The 16,693-nt window shown below is 37.7% G+C and overlaps 3 protein-coding genes and 1 non-coding gene across 6 annotated transcripts; 3 read left to right on the top strand and 1 right to left on the bottom strand.

Annotated features, from left to right (window-relative positions):
• Positions 1-5,475: 5,475 nt before the first annotated feature.
• On the top strand, positions 5,476-12,574 carry LOC114717334 (probable inactive histone-lysine N-methyltransferase SUVR2). 3 transcript variants are annotated; one of them, XM_028902443.1, is made up of 14 exons: positions 5,476-5,571; positions 5,726-5,788; positions 6,439-6,504; positions 6,775-6,812; positions 6,859-7,043; positions 7,138-7,173; positions 7,266-7,770; positions 8,396-8,592; positions 8,797-9,627; positions 9,810-10,072; positions 10,560-10,626; positions 10,746-10,796; positions 11,530-11,626; positions 12,148-12,574. In XM_028902443.1, exons 3-14 carry the CDS (start codon positions 6,491-6,493, stop codon positions 12,174-12,176), a joined length of 2,313 nt encoding a protein of 770 aa, XP_028758276.1. In that variant the 5' UTR covers positions 5,476-5,571; positions 5,726-5,788; positions 6,439-6,490; the 3' UTR covers positions 12,177-12,574. The 3 variants fall into 3 exon arrangements, with proteins under 3 accessions (XP_028758276.1, XP_028758274.1, XP_028758275.1); XM_028902441.1 differs by lacking the exon at positions 6,439-6,504 and having other exon boundaries at positions 6,775-7,043; positions 8,396-9,627; XM_028902442.1 differs by lacking the exons at positions 5,726-5,788; positions 6,439-6,504 and having other exon boundaries at positions 5,532-5,571; positions 6,775-7,043; positions 8,396-9,627.
• Positions 12,575-12,658: 84 nt separating this feature from the next.
• On the bottom strand, positions 12,659-14,221 carry LOC114717336 (glutathionyl-hydroquinone reductase PcpF-like). Its single transcript, XM_028902447.1, has 3 exons — positions 13,367-14,221; positions 13,033-13,282; positions 12,659-12,948 (listed from the first exon to the last, which is right to left on the bottom strand). Exons 1-3 carry the CDS (start codon positions 14,179-14,181, stop codon positions 12,766-12,768), a joined length of 1,248 nt encoding a protein of 415 aa, XP_028758280.1. The 5' UTR covers positions 14,182-14,221; the 3' UTR covers positions 12,659-12,765.
• A 155-nt stretch (positions 14,222-14,376) lies between these two features.
• Positions 14,377-16,384, top strand: LOC114717338 (60S ribosomal protein L23). Its single transcript, XM_028902450.1, has 4 exons — positions 14,377-14,481; positions 14,568-14,852; positions 15,886-15,927; positions 16,106-16,384. Exons 1-4 carry the CDS (start codon positions 14,469-14,471, stop codon positions 16,186-16,188), a joined length of 423 nt encoding a protein of 140 aa, XP_028758283.1. The 5' UTR covers positions 14,377-14,468; the 3' UTR covers positions 16,189-16,384.
• LOC114717351 (small nucleolar RNA snoR137) lies at positions 15,418-15,553 on the top strand. The gene has a single exon (XR_003737705.1). It is a non-coding gene; the product is annotated as a small nucleolar RNA snoR137 (small nucleolar RNA).
• Positions 16,385-16,693: the final 309 nt, after the last annotated feature.

Consider the following 16,693-nt stretch of genomic DNA (forward strand, 5'->3'; position numbering starts at 1 on the left):
TGGACAGAAGCTTAAAAAGGGTTTTGAATTTTTGGCGATTTGCTATGAAAACGGAAAGAAAGCTTTTGTTGTGTGAGATTTGGACTTTATTTTGGGTTATTTTCGTGCACAGCACCGGTATAAATGACTGCATTATCTGAATTCTGAAGAATGAATGAACTTGTTGATTTTAGCATAATGAATCATTAAAGGTTAAAGACGATCCCGCATCAAAACCAAAAGTGAACGCGATTTGATATGATTGCGTGGCAAACTGGGACATGAATTTATATGTGCGTGAGTGTTTTGACCAGAACACCTAACTTTTGAAAGCAGTGAATAATTAATAATTTGAGGTCACAGGAAAACCGCGTTACTCTGGGACAGCAACCATAGCTGGATCAGAATGCAGGGGCCCATCGGAATTAAGCAATTCACCAGCTTTGTCAGAGACATAAATTTCGGGAATATGGAAAAGAATCAAGGGAATATTTCATTTTACATTGTGCATAGTTCTTCAGTAGTTCCCGGAGGGATTATTAGTCGACAGGAGAGTTTGATTTATTCAGTGAATCTATTAACTATCCTGCACGATTAACTTGATCATTTTGATTGCCAAAATTTGCCACTCATTATTCGTAGTTGAGACATTAAAAACAAAAGAAAGAACATTCACGGCAGACACGAGCATCATTGGACTCGTTTGATGCTTGGAGCATGCAATAACGAGTTAACGATATGTCTTGGGAGGAAGCCCAGAAACCCTGACTGCTATATACAGTATTGTTCTGAGAATTTGCTATGAAGATGCATTTTTGCAACTTAACTCTTGGGATAAAAGGTTGGAGCTCGACTGAATCCAAAACATAATGAATTTGCGCTTTTTTTGAGTTGCAAAAGATTGGCGAGCTTCATTTGAGTATGTCCTCCCCTTGTGTTGCTTTGGTCCTTGTTGGATCAGGGATATAGTTTTGTGTATGCAATACTAATATCAAAAGGCTAGACTCTACATAATGAATCTAAACATTGTTTCTGTTACAGTCTCCATGTATCTCTCAATCCATGAGCCATTAGTCCTGACTGTTTTTGTCAAGTCCATGTTCTTGTTTAGGTTTTTTGAATATATATTTCTTTAGATGGTGCCTGTTTAGTGTTGTGTCTTGCTGATTTGTATTGATGGTTGTGATTTTTTTTTTTCAGACACGGGAGAAAGCTCATAGCCCGGACAAAAATACAACTATCAAAGATTGCATTCCAATCTCTTATTAGGCATTAAAATTTTCACATGGCCAGAATAGACATCTAATTTAGAAAAATTTGAAAGAGCCACTTTGACCAAAGTATCAGCAGTCTAGTTCTTTATTTGTGATATACTTCTCTAGTTCTTAATATAAAACATACTTAACTAATTTGATTAAATTAAAAATGTTAGGTAAATTAGTTAGTTATAAGAAATATAACATGTTTTTCCTAAAATACTATAATCATCTTTCTTAATACCACATCTTCTTCTTCTACTTGATTATGGTTAGAGAAGTATCTATAGGGGTAATTTAGAGAAAATTGATAAATATGAAGAATGAGTCTTATATTTAGAACCAAAACTAACTGAGCAGTCGGATCTTATATTAAGAACCAGAGGAGTATGATTTACTTTCAATTCCCCTAAGTAATCCATAAAGCTGCGGAATTGTTTTACCATCAGATTACACCTACCATCTCTTTGTTATTTGCCCTTTTTGGGAAGTCGCCTCAAAACGAATCCCGTCCTTAAGTAAAGATTAACGTTACCCTTTCTTTCTTTTTTGATAATCCTGTCAACTACCCGATATTCAGTCCCCCCCCCCCAGATCTTATCTAAACGTTTGACCAACCGACTAATTCGCATTGAGGTCTTGTGATCAAAATGCCACTCGGATTTTTTTTTTAACCCTCTTGTGATCAAGGCTTGATTGCTAAATTGAGTGCTCCCTTTTTAATGTGATTGCCCAGCAATGAATTCTACGTTTTACATGAAATGTTGAACAATTGCTTATATCATGTTATATGTTATTTATAATGCTTGAATAAGTGAATTTTATATTTGATTGAACGAACCTTTGTGCACATCTCACTCACACACATGAAAAGTTGTAGTTTCTGACCGGTCACTAGCAGCTTGTTATGGTTTTTTTTTTTTGGTCCATGTATTATACATTTTATATAAATGGAAATCTCCTATTTCTGCAGACCGTCCGATCAACGGGGCCGCACTCGTCCCGCCATCTCTTTTTAAAATGTATGGACTAGATTTGACGGTGGGTAGAAAGTCACCACTCACCTATGTGATTGTGGGTCATTTTACTTTTTAAAAAAATCTATTACGATTAAAATTGATGGACATTGTATTAAAAAAAAAAAGGAGAAAACACACTAAAATCCTCTAAAAAATGCTAAAAGACAAATCAGGGTGAATAAATTTCAAAATCTCAAATTAGACCCCTTTATGCTATTTTGGAATTTTAAAATATTGTGAAATAATAACATTGTTCTCATTCACAATAATTATTTTTATAAAACTATTGACTACTCTATTTAACTATTGATTGCTTTTGCTTTCAAAATTCCGGTAACTGCTTTTATATCGTTACTAATTACACAAAAGTAGTAAATAACTAAACAAAAAGTAGCCATTAAATTTCCAACAACATTTTATATATTTTTTGAATTTTTAAAACAAAAGTAGTGAATAGCAAAACTATAATAGTCAATAGTTAAATAAGAGTAGTCACCAAAATTTTTGAAATGAAAGTAGTCAATTATGATGCTAGAGCAGTCAATAGCTAAATAAGTGTAGTCACCAAAATTATAAAAACAAATGTAGTCAGTAATTGAAAAAGAGTAGTCATTATAAAAGAAATAATAGTCACCAGAGCTCCGACGACTGATCACCAGAGTTTCGGTGACAAGTCGCCAGAGCTCCAGCAGTTAGCCACAAGTAGGGTCGTTAGTGTCAGAGCTTTGGGGCTAGAAAACTAACCAAAGGTACTGACGTGGTAATATTAAAAAAAAGAAAAAAGTAATAAAAGGCATTTGTGTAATTTTATAATATTTGAAGATTTCAAAATGGTACTAAAGGTCTGAATTAGGATTTTGAAATTTACCCACGCTAATTTGTCCTTTAGCAATTTTTAGGATGTTTTATTATTTTTTTCTTTGAAAAAAAGTTTGTGGAGATGAGAGTATGGTTATAAATTTGTAGAGGTTAAAGGATAATATTGATCTTCCAACCCACTAAATTCACACAAAATTTCACCTTAATCTCGGAAGTATGTAGAATATATTTTTAGTTCCTTAAAATCAGCATTGTTAGTCTTGTTATTGGAAAATATCGATCTGGCAAATTTAAATGATAATTTTATAATTAAATACAGCAACCAAAACATGCTTAAAATATAATTACTTAATATAATATTTTTATATTTTGAGAGAGGAGCAATTGGTGTTGAAAATTTAGATTAGATCAGATGACATGCTTACTGTATTTTATTTTAAATATATTTCATTTTCAATTTACAAAACTTACATTAAAGATTAATATGTCAGCATTTGATTGTAAAATCATCATTTAGGAACTTGTCTGTAATGACGATTAGAGCATTTAAAAGCATTTTTGATATTGATACATGCATATGGTGTTAATTATAACTGATAATATAATTATGTTTATGGATAGTTGATAAGCATAATCAGGACAATGAATGTACTAAACTCCGCAGATATAACAGTTGATATACAAAAATAGAATAGTTATATAAAGTGAGCATTCGTTCAAATGAAATTTTGTTTGAATTCGAGTCTTGCTATATATATGAGTTTTAATCAAAATGTTGTTTATTATATACCGTAAGTTTTAATCAAGATGTCACTGCTGACCTTGGGCCACCACCCTGGTTAAGTAACAAACAAGATTTGGTTTTCAAATGTTTTTCATAAAATCCCATTTCTGGGAAAGTGTCCCAGGTTGTTTAAAGAAAAAAAATTAAAAGAGTCAAATTTGTGGGTACTTTATTACTTAAAAGTGGTTCCATGTTAAGCAAATACTCCTTCGGTCCTTAATATAGGATCTAATTGTTGAGTTAGTTTTGGTCCTAAATATAAGACTTATTTCTCATATTTATCAATTTTCTCTAAATTACCCCTATAGATACTCCCTCAATCATAATCAAATAGAAAAAGGAGACGGGGTATTAAGAAAGATGATTATGGTGTTTTAGGAAAAATATGTCACTTTTCTTATAATCAACCAACTTATCTAACCTTCTTAATCTAATCAAATTAGTTAAATGGGTCTTATATTAAGTACCGGAGGAGTACTACCTCCGTTCCTTAATACTCTTTCGATCCTTAATATAAGACTCATTTAACTAATTTGATTAGAATAAGAAAGTTAGGTAAGTTAGATAAGAAATGTAACACGTTTTTTCTAAAACACCATAATCATATTTCTTAATACCTCATCTCTATCTTTTATTTAATTATGGTTGAGAGAATATCCATAGCCATGTGGATAATTTAGAGAAAATTAATAAATATAATAAATAGGTATTATATTTAGGACCAAAACCAGCTCAACAATTGGGTCCTATATTAAGGATCGGATGAGTATAAGATCTTGTTTGACTTTTAATTTGGTCCTAATTATAAGACCCTAATCCATTTTGTCTCTCATATTTATGCGTTTTTTCTCCAGATAGTCATTCTAATAATAGTAGTTATAACTTATAACCAACACATTTGATTAACAAGGATATTCTAAGAAAGATAACACCTATTTATTACAAATAACTAACTTAACTTACTTCTTTAATCTCCTCAAATTAGTCAACTAGTTCTTATAATTAGGACTGAAAATAGTAACTCTATTAACACTGTAATTACTAACGAACTAAAGCTCGCTTAAAAAAAAACCTAATGAACTGAAAATACGTTTTATAAAATTAAAAACAAAACTGAAATTTGATATAAATTTAGGGAGTGCATCTTATATCTTAGCTACTTGGAAAATTTTTTTATAAATAAATCTCCTTAAAACTATTTTCCTCCGTCTATATAAAACTTATATATGAAGTTCCTTTTACCAGAATTATTCGTTTTTTCTCATAAACATTTATTAAATTTGTTATCTTATCAAAATAACAGAACTGTATTTTCATGGTTGTATCCATTACTATTTTCTTTTAAACTGTTCCCCCCGGGGGCCCAGCGAGCATGACTCTATTTTAGCCTGAAATAAAAATATAAAAATAAAGTCACATAAGTCAAGCATTTCTTTTTTATTTTTTAAAAATGTATTTTAAATTTTATGATTTTCTCTCTTTCTTTGTTCTCCTGCTGCTTGTTTGGTGCTCCTAAAAATACTCGCGTCTTGTATTATTAAACTCACGCTCAGGCGATTCCAGCGGAGGGTTCGCTCGCTTCGGGGTTCGGGCTCATCTACAGTAGAACTCGCCCTTACTTCGCTTCACTAGTTCACTGTAAAAAAGAGTGGCGATGCAAAAAGGGCAAAGGCGAAAAACGAAAAAAGGGGCAAAACAGTGAGGCAAGGTGGAGGTAAAAACTCATCATTTTCTTCTGCCCTATTTTCCCTCCCACTCGTCCCGCTGCGATCATATTTGTTTTCTGAGAAAGAGAAACTTCTAGACTTCTGCAATGCATGTTACATTTCTGGGGTCTTTTGATTCTGATGTCAATTTTTCTCACCCAGGAGTTTGCCTCGCCTATGGAGAGAGTTGGCTTCTGAAGCGTCACTCGCTTAGCCCTGCAAAAGGTTTCGTTGACCATTTTTGCGCACATTTCCCCACATTTAACTTTCTCATTCTCCCCGAGCAGCAAACAAGTTTTTGAAGACTGAGTAATTTTAGTTTGTCGTTTTTGCCACTCTTTCCTATATTTCTTCAATAGATGAAAGGCACTGGTTTTCAAGATTCTTAGTTTTTACTCAGTGAGTTAGGGCGCTTGTGGGTTTCAAAACTAGTCTTTGATTTTTCTTTTTCCCGTGGGTTTGGGTGGTGCATTCAATATTCATGTCTTGGCCGGGAAAATCAATGTTCCGGTTCGTACATATTTTCACGTTCTCTACCCTGAGCTATACTGGACGGCTGTGCTCGTTTGCTTCTAAGTATGGCTGTTTTCAGCTGTCCTTGCGGTTTACTTTCTACTAATTGGCGAAGTCTCTGTTATTCCCTTCATGCCAAGATTCTATGAATAAATCTATGTTTTGGAGTTGAAATATTCTTGTGAACTGAACTCAGAAAGGGAAACTCAGTATCGATTGCCGTAGCAAGCAAATGATACACATAGCTTGCTGACTTGCAGTTGACATGGGTTCCTTATAAAGTTTCCAGACCTCTAGCAGCACATGCCTGTTATTAAATTCATTTTAATTAAAACCTAGAACTGAAATTATACTTGGTGCAGAAGGACTGAGACAGAGTAACTGAAACGTGTTAACTGATGAGACTAGAAATACATGCCTATTGTAAGGCAGGCTTCACTGCCTTGTTGCGCTGACTTCCGTACTTGAACACGTGATATCACATCAGTTACATTCTGACGCAATACCCCAAGTTCACTTGATAGCGATGTCTAGCCTTAACTAGTTGCATCTGTCTTGACTATGATTTGCCTGATTACAAAAAATTGATAAATTCATGCATGGCTTTCCTGCATTCTGCTGTAAGTTTGAAACTTTCCAGAAAAATTTTCTTTGCACTAGCAAGATACTGAAGAACCATTATCGATTTCCCATTTCAGGAAGCTGCGAATTGTTTTAGGGTTCACATTTGTGAAACATTTTTCAATTGAGAGCCTGTAGCGGAGATAATTGCTTGCTGATAAAAATGGCACCCAACCCTAGGGTGACTGCAGCCTATCGTGCAATGACTGTTCTTGGCATTAAGGAAGTTAAAGTTAAACCAGTATTGAAGCAACTTCTCAAACTGTATGATAAGAACTGGGAACTTATCGAACAAGAGAACTATAGAGCTCTTGCAGATGCTATATTTGAGCAGGAGGAAAAAGAGGTGAACATTCCACATCATCTGTTGAATTTTTTTTTTTTTTGGTTTCTTTCTTCTCTTCCAATGCTCTAATATGCTGCTTGGTATTGTTTGATAGTTGCAGGGAAAGAGGAAAAAAAACCAGGACAATGATGTATGTGTTATGTAACACTTGCCATTATGCATCACTTTTTTGATCTAACATCTATGGCTGTTTAAATGTGTGCTGGCTTGTCAAATAATCAGGAAGGAGAGATGGAGGATGAAGAAGCTCAGATGCAAGATGAATCAGTGCGACCTTTGAAGAGGTTACGTTTAAGAGGCCAAGAGAATCAGGCTTCACAACCTCTGAGTATTTGCGGAACCAGTTCAGCTGCCTCCCCATCTAAAATACCTAAAGTAGAAGATGATAAAGTGCCTGAAAGATGTTCCCACCAGCAGCCTCAATACAAGGCAATGTCGCCTCAGTCCAATAAAAGTGCAGAGACTGAAGTTCGCCCTGCCCCGGTGCGAGATAGCATTGTTAACAAGGGAAAGCAACCTTTATCACCTCAAGCTGCTCCTGGAGGAAGAAGATTTGGATCCGAAAGAGCATCTCCATCAGTGCCATGTAAAGAACCTACAGCTGAACGGAGAATTGTGCCGCTACAGAAAGACCAGTTGCCCTATACTTATGCATTAATCAAGCCCAAAGATGAGCCTATAGATGAACTGGTAGATTATGATGCTCCTATTGCAGCAATTCTTCCTGGTATTTTACTGATTTTTCCCTTGCGTGAATTTTCTTGATTTCTGGAACCATTTGCTTATGATAGCATGGCTTCCCTTAGGTAGTTTTTACTTAGTCTGGTGAATTTTGTCATATTTGGTGATGCATGTTGTTCATTCATTGGGACTGCAACCATTTAACTGAGAGTCTGAAACACGGCTAAATGAACTTGTTAAGGGTGTAGACCAGATCGGAATACACTTTAAGGGAGGGAGGCTTGATTCTTCAGCACTTAAAAGAAGATATAAGTTGATTTGCAAAATTTATTTAACCATTTAACCATTTTAGTTGACGGGACCTTTTATTTTTCTTATTCTTCTTCTTTGAACTGGCAGCATAAGTCACTTTGATTTCACTAATTGGATCGGATGGTCGTCATTTGAGTGATGGTAGTGGTCACTGGAGACCATTGTAGGCTTCCTTATGCATTTTCCTGTGGATTGAAATTGGTTGGGGACCTTAGTAGTCTTTAGCTTTTAATATTGAACTGATAAATTTCTTCCACACCATGATTTTTTTCCTTTGATGCTGTGTTGTCAACTTACAATCACCTTCATGATGATGGCTTTTTAAAAAGTTTGGTTTTGAATTTGTTCTCCTTCACAAGAACTGCCTGGTGGAAGAGACCCTCCGATGCAGCATGATCCAACTAGAAAACAAGACAGGAATGGTTCTTTAATGTCAAAATGTGGAGATGATGGTAGAGGCAAAGGTATTCGGGATTCATCAGATGAAGCGAACCATGAGGTTGCAACAAACCAAGAATGTTCTACTATAGAGATAGCCTCCTCAACATCAGGAGAGGTAAAAATTACTATGAGCTGCAGCTCAGCTCCTGGGAGATCAGAATTTCGTTTGCCTAGTCGAGATCAACTTTTAAAAATGATGGAGGATAAATGTCTGCAATCATATAATATCACTGACCCAAATTTTTCTATCACGAAACTGTTGAGAGATATGTGTGACTGCGTGTTGGAATTCAGAACTGATTCAAATGATGACTCACAGGAGGGATCTGAAATGATGACATCAAGTCTTGTATTGAAGGAATCGCAAGCACGTGATGCTCTGAATATCAGAGGCAATACAGAAGATTTAGGAATGCATGCTGGCACGTCAAATGGATCAATCAACATTCAGTCTTCTTCTGCACTGGTTGCATCTCGCATTTCCACTTCTCCCCCGCTTTTGAGTGGTATGAATGGTGCTATACCAGTCACCAATAAGGCCGGAAGTGATTTTCCAGAGTGTGGTGATGGAAAAGGGCTGGAGGATCCTACATCTCCACATTTAGGTAGTTTGGTTGTTGTTCAACAGCATCAGCTTACTCCCGATGATCTAAGGTCTCTTCATGGTGCTGAAGACCTTTCAAAAGGAGAAGAAAATCTTAGAATTCCATGGGTGAATGAAATAACTAATGATTTCCCTCCACCTTTTCACTATCTGCACCAAAGCATTGGTTTCAGAGATGCTTATGTTAACTGGTGTCTTTCAAACATAAAGTGTGAGGATTACTGTTCAACTTGTTTGGGCGATTGTCTTCTGTCCCCAGCGTCTTGTGTTTGTGCAAATAAAACTGAGGGTGGATATGCATACACGTCTGAAGGGCTACTGAAGGAAAAGTTCTTGGAAGAGTGTATTACCATTAGCCGCAACCCTCAACAACATCAGTTCTATTGTAGAACCTGCCCTCTTGAAAGAGCAAAGAATGATGATTGTTTAGAACCATGCAAAGGACACTTAAAGAGAAAGTTTATCAAAGAATGTTGGGTGAAATGTGGCTGTGTGAAACAATGCGGCAATAGGGTTGTCCAACGAGGAATCACTTTCAAATTGCAGGTGGGGGGCTTAAGTAATCTTAAACAAGTGCTGATTTAATTGTTGTTTTTTTTATTTTGCAGAATAGTGCTTCTAGCTGCCACACATGTATTTTCTTCTGCTTTGACATGACATTAATTGATCGGTTTTTCTTAAATGCATATGAACTTATACATCTTTTCTCTCAATCTTTTGCACTCTAGGTGTTTTTCACTTCAGAAGGAAAAGGATGGGGTCTTCGTACCTTAGAGGAGCTGCCAAAAGGTGCATTTGTGTGTGAATTTGTGGGAGAAATATTAACTCTCAAAGAGTTGCACGAGAGAAACATGCAGTGTGCCCAAAATGGAACATACACATATCCAGTTCTATTAGATGCAGATTGGGATTCAGGGGTTATAACTGATAAAGAAGCTCTTTGCTTGGACGCGGCATCTTATGGGAATATTGCTAGGTTTATAAATCACAGGTACTAAAATTCTAGTTTTAAATGCTTGCAAGGATTCGTATATTTCTGTTCCTTTTGTGAGAGTTTTCTTCTGATGGTGTGATTTATGTGCTTTTAGCTTGCCTTTTCTTATAGTTTCATTCTTCTCTTTCACTAATTATTCTATGCTGAATAGGATGATTCAAAGATAGAGGGTAATTTCCTTCTGGCTCATAAAATGTCATGAAAAGGTTTACATTGTTTTAGACAAATAACACTAGGTGCTTCTAGTTTCTACTATATATTTTTAGGAAAGGAGACTGATCTTTTGATTATTGAAGATGGACAAAATTCAGAAAGAAGTTGTTTGGTTATGAATGGATTAGAAAGATTATTATTTACCTAAACATCATGGGAAGACTGAGGTTCTTTCATTCTCTGTGCCCTAAGGTGATGATCAACTTGTGATAGAGTGATTCCACAAACCTTGGCCCATTTTTTATGTGATAAATTAATTTCATCTGCCCAGATGTTTGGATGCAAACCTGATCGAAATCCCAGTTGAAGTTGAAACCTCGGATCATCACTACTTTCATGTAAGAAATTAAACCCTGGATTCTTCATCTGTGTCAGCTCTGTTGGTATGACAATCTATAGATCATTTTGCCTGGTGATGCTTTTTTTTTTCTTTCCTTTTTTTCTGTCAATTGTGCAGCTTGCTTTCTTCACATCCAGAAAAGTAGCTGCACTGGAAGAGCTTACTTGGGTAAGTAGTTTTGGTTTTATGGTGTGGTGTTTGGTGAGTTTCCCTTGGCCATGTGGATTGCTTCAATTTTATGTGGTTCTGTTACGTCTCTTCTCCTCTCTAGTGTCAAGTAGAGCGTGAATGGCAACAGGTGATGCGGTTGAGATAATACGCTCTCCGTCCTTTTTAAAAGCAATCTTGGACTTTATCACATAGATAAAAAGTAAGTTAAAGACAATAAATAAGTAGAAATTGGAAGTTCTTTTTTAAAATATCCTCATTTATGAAAGAGAGAGAGCATAAAAAAGAGAATAAGAAAATTATGATAAAGAGAATTATAAAAGAGAGAAAATGTAGATGGAGAGAGATAATGGTTTGGGAAATGAGATAATAAATATATCGGGTATTAAAATAAGTAATTAATGAGGGCAAAATGAGAAATCTGCTACAAAAATTTAAGACAACTTGTAAATGTTGCTTATATTAAGGGACAAGAAAGGTATAGTAGTTGTTGCTTATAAATAGGGACGGAGGGATTATTGAATAAATCATGATTGAAATAAAGTTTTAGGCTTGAATACACGTGTGGCTACTTTTCATGGAAATTTTCGTTTGGTTCCTCAACTTCATTTGCAGGCAATGTTGCTACTTAGCAGTTTTGTGGTTGATCAATTTATGCAACTCTTCCTATTTTCTAATTGATCCTGGTTAATAGTCCGTTCTTAATAATGAGATGGACTTGGTGTGTCTGCAGGATTATGGCATTGACTTTGATGACAATGAGGGTCCTGTTAAGCCATTCTCTTGCAGATGTGGCAGCAAGTTCTGCAGGAAGATGAAGCGATCAACTAGTAAGCACCCCACCCCCCAAAATTTTTTTTTTTTAACGTAGCATTACTGGCCCCTTTCAAGGAAATTGTCAATTACAATTTCACGTTAACTTCTAACTTTATTTTCTCCTTCACGAGCTTAGCTTTGCTTCTAGACTTTATTTCCTGAAAGCGTTCTAGACAATATCACATAAGCTTTGCAAATATTGACCAAGCTAAACTACATTCAGGATTCAGAGGATGGCCTTGATGTATGTGGATTGAATTGGTTTAGCTGCAATCCCAAGATGAAAACATGCCAATCTTTACAGGACTACGTATATTGCTACTCGCTTTATGAGACAAGACCATGAATGTGGATGGAAGAATTAATTATGCTTTTCTACTATGAATACGTTTGCCCCATTAGTTGGTCTCGATGCTTGTGGTACTCACTAGTAATTGATAAGCCCATGGATGCTCCTAATGATTGTGATGTTCGCTTTCATGACTTCCTGCAAGTATGATGCTAGTAATTCTTTTTTGCCATTTTCATGTTGCAGGGTCCAATAGATCTGCTTCTGTTGCATGATGATAGCTGTGCCCCAAAAACTAATATCGACGTCTCACTCTTGCCCACCGCGAATAGGAACAGACTCGATCTAATGAATCGGGCTTGTTTCTCTTTTGACGTTGGAGGTTGGGCAACAGTGGCAGTGTACAATGTTTTTTAAGAGTCTATCGTTGCTTTCAAGAACAGTGTGTCGTTGTTTTGTTACCGGACCATCCAGCAGCAGGGGGCTGGTTTCTCAGTAGAGGATTGTTCTGTAAACTGTTATTCGATGTTGCGCCTAATGCATGGCAGACCTCAGAAAGCCCTTTGGCCATTTCTGTAGTTAAGTTGAAAAGAAATGATCATGCACATGTTAAGCAAATCTATTATTTCCGAGGGGGTGAAACAGTTGAGGAACGCTGCCTCTATCGACGCAATTCTAAGACTCAAATGTTTTTTGGTTGATGCATGTCATTTTTTATGCAAGGGTTGTGTAGGGACTAGCGGAGAGCAAACTTGAGTAACCAGAGTTGGGCAAACAGACAATAAGCGCAAGCGCATAGCATTAGGTAAAAGCGTGCTATACAGTTAACTTGAAGCCATAGATTACGCTATTCTTGTTTGGTTTTTATCTGACAAAAGCCGGCGTAGCCGATGACATTGATTCTCTGCCATGAGGACTGCAAAGAACTTCTGGATCATAACCCGAAGGCATAATTGGTCTGATGCTCCCTGGATTGAGTGGGAAAAGCATTTTGTAATAACCATCCATTGTTTCAGTGAAATTGCAGGTTTCTGCCACCTTCGGTATCTGGGGGTGTCACCAACATTCATTAAAAATCTGAGTAGATGAAGGTTTGACAGAAAACGGAGAAACCGGGTTTTCATTACGTACCTGATAAATGTCACGCATGTAGGCGTGCAGGTTGGGATACTCAATGAGCTTCCTCTTGGTGCACTTGAAAATCCCGTTATACACAAGATCAAACCGAATTAGAGTAGTAAAAAGGCATACATCCACAAGGGTGAGCGCGTCTCCACACAAGTATCGCGAACCACCCAAGTGCTTTTCCAACACGTCCAGCGTCTTGAACAACTCATTCACTGCTTTGTCATATGATTCCTGGCTCTGCGCAAACCCACACCTGCAAATGCAATGACCAACATATCAATTTGATCAACCAAGCTAAACCACTATTTTACTAATTGCCCTCTCAGCATTACATTACCTATACACCCCATTATTCACATTTGGATATATTATCTGGTACCATTCCTGAATCTTTCCCCTCAATTCAGGGGGCGAAAGATCCAAAGTTGGATTGCTAGCCACCTCGTTTAACTCCGAATTGAATAGCTCAATAATATCATAGCTCTCATTGCATAAAACGTCCATTTTATCACCATCCCATAACATTGGCACGGTGGATCTTCCATCATACCCACCGCTTCTCAGCCTATAAACTTCCTTCAACGTCTTGCACCCATTCGCCTTATCCAGAGTAGGATTAAGCTTATCCTTTTCCCCATCACGGAAATATTTGAATTCCCATGATCCGTCCACTCCTGGGGAAGCAACAGAGACTGGCACCGCCTCCTCCAAGCCCTTCAAGGCTCGGACTATGAGGGTTCGGTGGGCCCAGGGGCAGGGCAGTCCCACATAGAGGTGGAGGCGGGTTGGGCTTGAGACGGAGAGACGGGAGGCTCGGAACTTCGAAGCGGGTCTTGAATAGCCACCGGAGGGATCAGAAGGAGCCAGCTGGGACATCATGACCCGCCACGTGGAGTTCCAAGACGTACGGACGGTGGCGATGAGGAGACCTGGTGGGAGAGATTGGCCCCACAGGAGCTTCGTGAGTGAATTGATAATGGACGAATTTGAATTTGAAGGTTGAGGGGTTTGGTTGAGCGACATCACGGGCCGGATCCTGTTAGAGTAGAATCGGGTTGGTTTTCGTTTGGAAGGACGGAAGCTACCGTCACGCACGGTGGTCACCGGAGGGATGACCAGGTGATGAGGGAGAAAGGAACTGCCGGCCAGCATTCTCCGAGCGACTTCCCGAAGGACAGTGGGGTGGGCATCATAGCGCAGGAAAAAGAAAAAGGGGGGTATTTTTGTCAAATTATTTTAAAACCGACCCGAATAAGTCCTGATGATACTGGGCTAGATTTAAAAATTTGGACCTACTATCATTGATTTTGTGAGCCCAGATCCATATTACCCCTAAACCCTAGTCATCGCCGCGAACGCGAAGACGGAGCCGTCAGATTGCTCATATAAACTCATTCTTTCCTATTGGTGGGAGTGGGTGAGAGCTTCGGCGAAGAACAATGTCGAAGAGAGGTATTGCTGATTGTGTCGTCTAGCTTAGATTCTGGGTTCAGAGATTGGTGATTTTTTTATGCTGACGGTTCGTTTGTTTTGACCAGGTCGCGGTGGATCGGCCGGGAACAAGTTCCGGATGTCACTGGGTCTGCCAGTGGCGGCGACTGTGAACTGCGCTGACAATACCGGAGCCAAGAACCTGTACATCATTTCAGTGAAGGGGATCAAGGGTCGCCTCAACCGTTTGCCTTCTGCTTGCGTGGGGGACATGGTCATGGCCACCGTCAAGAAGGGAAAACCTGATCTCAGAAAGAAGGTCTTGCCTGCTGTCATTGTTCGCCAGCGCAAACCATGGCGCAGAAAGGATGGCGTCTATATGTACTTCGAAGGTCATTCTCTTTCTTAATTACTGGGAAGAGCATCTTCCATCCTGTCGCTGTTTACATGTTTTTCATTCATGTATGATGTTCCGTTATGCTTTGTTGTCTGTCCATGTGTTTGTGTAGACTGTGTGATTTTCATGTCGTTATATTTAATTTAATTAGCAGACTGTTGTCAGTTTAATTAGCTTGTGAATACATACTGTATCTTGCTTGCTTATCGTCCCGGTGGAATAGATTTGGGGAAGTGTTCCTAGGATTTTAAGTGGTGATGTCAATGAGACAATAACGAACTGACAAAGTGACAATAGTCAAATGTATGTATAAAAGAAGAAAAATGTTACCTGTTTAAGACATCTTTCGTTTGTTTGTATAAATGTTATTTCTCAGAGCACCGATTTTGGGTTTTCGGTCATACACATTGCCGATTGTATGTTGCGGTTTAGAAATTTCTGTTTCAGTTTTCTTTGCTGAACGATGATCAGGTCTAATCTAATTTATCTCGACATTACTGGACCGGACATGCCTTTTTGAGGGTGAATAATTTCGTCTCTTTGCTTTTTTTTTTTTTTTGGTTGCTTCTAGTAATACCAAGTGGCCACTCCACTAGTTGGTCATCCACAATTAGAAGCATATAGCAAAGAAAATGCCAGTTTTAAACAGCATGATGTTTATTTCTTGCATTGTGTTACCTGTCTCCTGGTACATGTCGTTTTACTCCTCCCTTGATCTCCTGCTATGGCTAATTTCGATCCTTTAATGTCTGTTTTTATGCTGAAATGGGACAGTTTAATTAGATGTTTCAAGTTGTAAGTAAGAAAATGGGAAGTAGTTGTCAAGTCGATTACACAGGCCCTTTCTTCTCTGTGTGGCGGGGAAGTGGGAGTTGAAGTAAACCATGGATGTGTATGGGAAGTCCTAATGCTTGTCGTGTGTGTGTGTGTATCTCGACCCATTATCGTTCCTTATGTTTGACCTGGATTACAATTTTTTGCTCTCATGTTAGGGAACAACTAGTGACTTCTAGTTTTGCTTTATGCAGATAATGCCGGTGTCATTGTTAATCCCAAGGGTGAAATGAAAGGTAATTTCTCGTTGAAGTTGAATTCTCGATTATTATGATCAATGCGGCTTTTCTTTCACACACACACACACAACAATTTTATGAGGATAGATTTTAGTGTGCCGATGATGTCAATGGCTCGCATCTTTTATCTGGTGTTTATGTTGATTTCGACTGATTAATCTAATTGTTAATGTAGGTTCGGCCATTACCGGTCCAATTGGCAAGGAGTGTGCTGATCTCTGGCCAAGAATTGCAAGTGCTGCAAATGCAATTGTTTGAATTATGGAAGTAATATGACAGATTGTATTTTCTTGTAGGATTTTGAAGTCATTTGCGAGGTTTTGTTTACATTCAAAGTTCTACGGAAAGTAATTTAGTTGGTTTTCCTTTGTTACGTCAATCGTTGGTAAGAAATTAATTGGCAGCTGAGGAGTTGTTTTTATTGTTGCGATCTTGTCGCCTTTCCACAGTTTAACCTTGCGGCCTGCTTGGACGAGTTTGAATGCATGGATTTATTTGATTTTTTTGGTGCATGTCGATCGAGGCTTTATGGCGGATTGACCGTTTTACGAGGGGAGCGGCTGCCATTTATTTGTTTGTTTTAGATGACCCAAATGATTTCTTTGAACTCGGTTACTTTTATATAATTGAAAACTAAGGCATTAGGGCTCATGTATGATGTTCAACCGTCGTCTATCGAACATAAGAAAAAACTTTTTTTCCGATTTGATCTTAAGAATTTTATGGGGTTTTTTATGTCAGTTGGGCAACAAATTGCAATGTG

The sequence above is a fragment of the Neltuma alba genome, unplaced genomic scaffold (assembly GCF_004799145.2).
Source record: "Neltuma alba isolate B1F8T4 unplaced genomic scaffold, ASM479914v2 tig00011733_pilon, whole genome shotgun sequence".
Classification (NCBI taxonomy): domain Eukaryota; kingdom Viridiplantae; phylum Streptophyta; class Magnoliopsida; order Fabales; family Fabaceae; genus Neltuma; species Neltuma alba.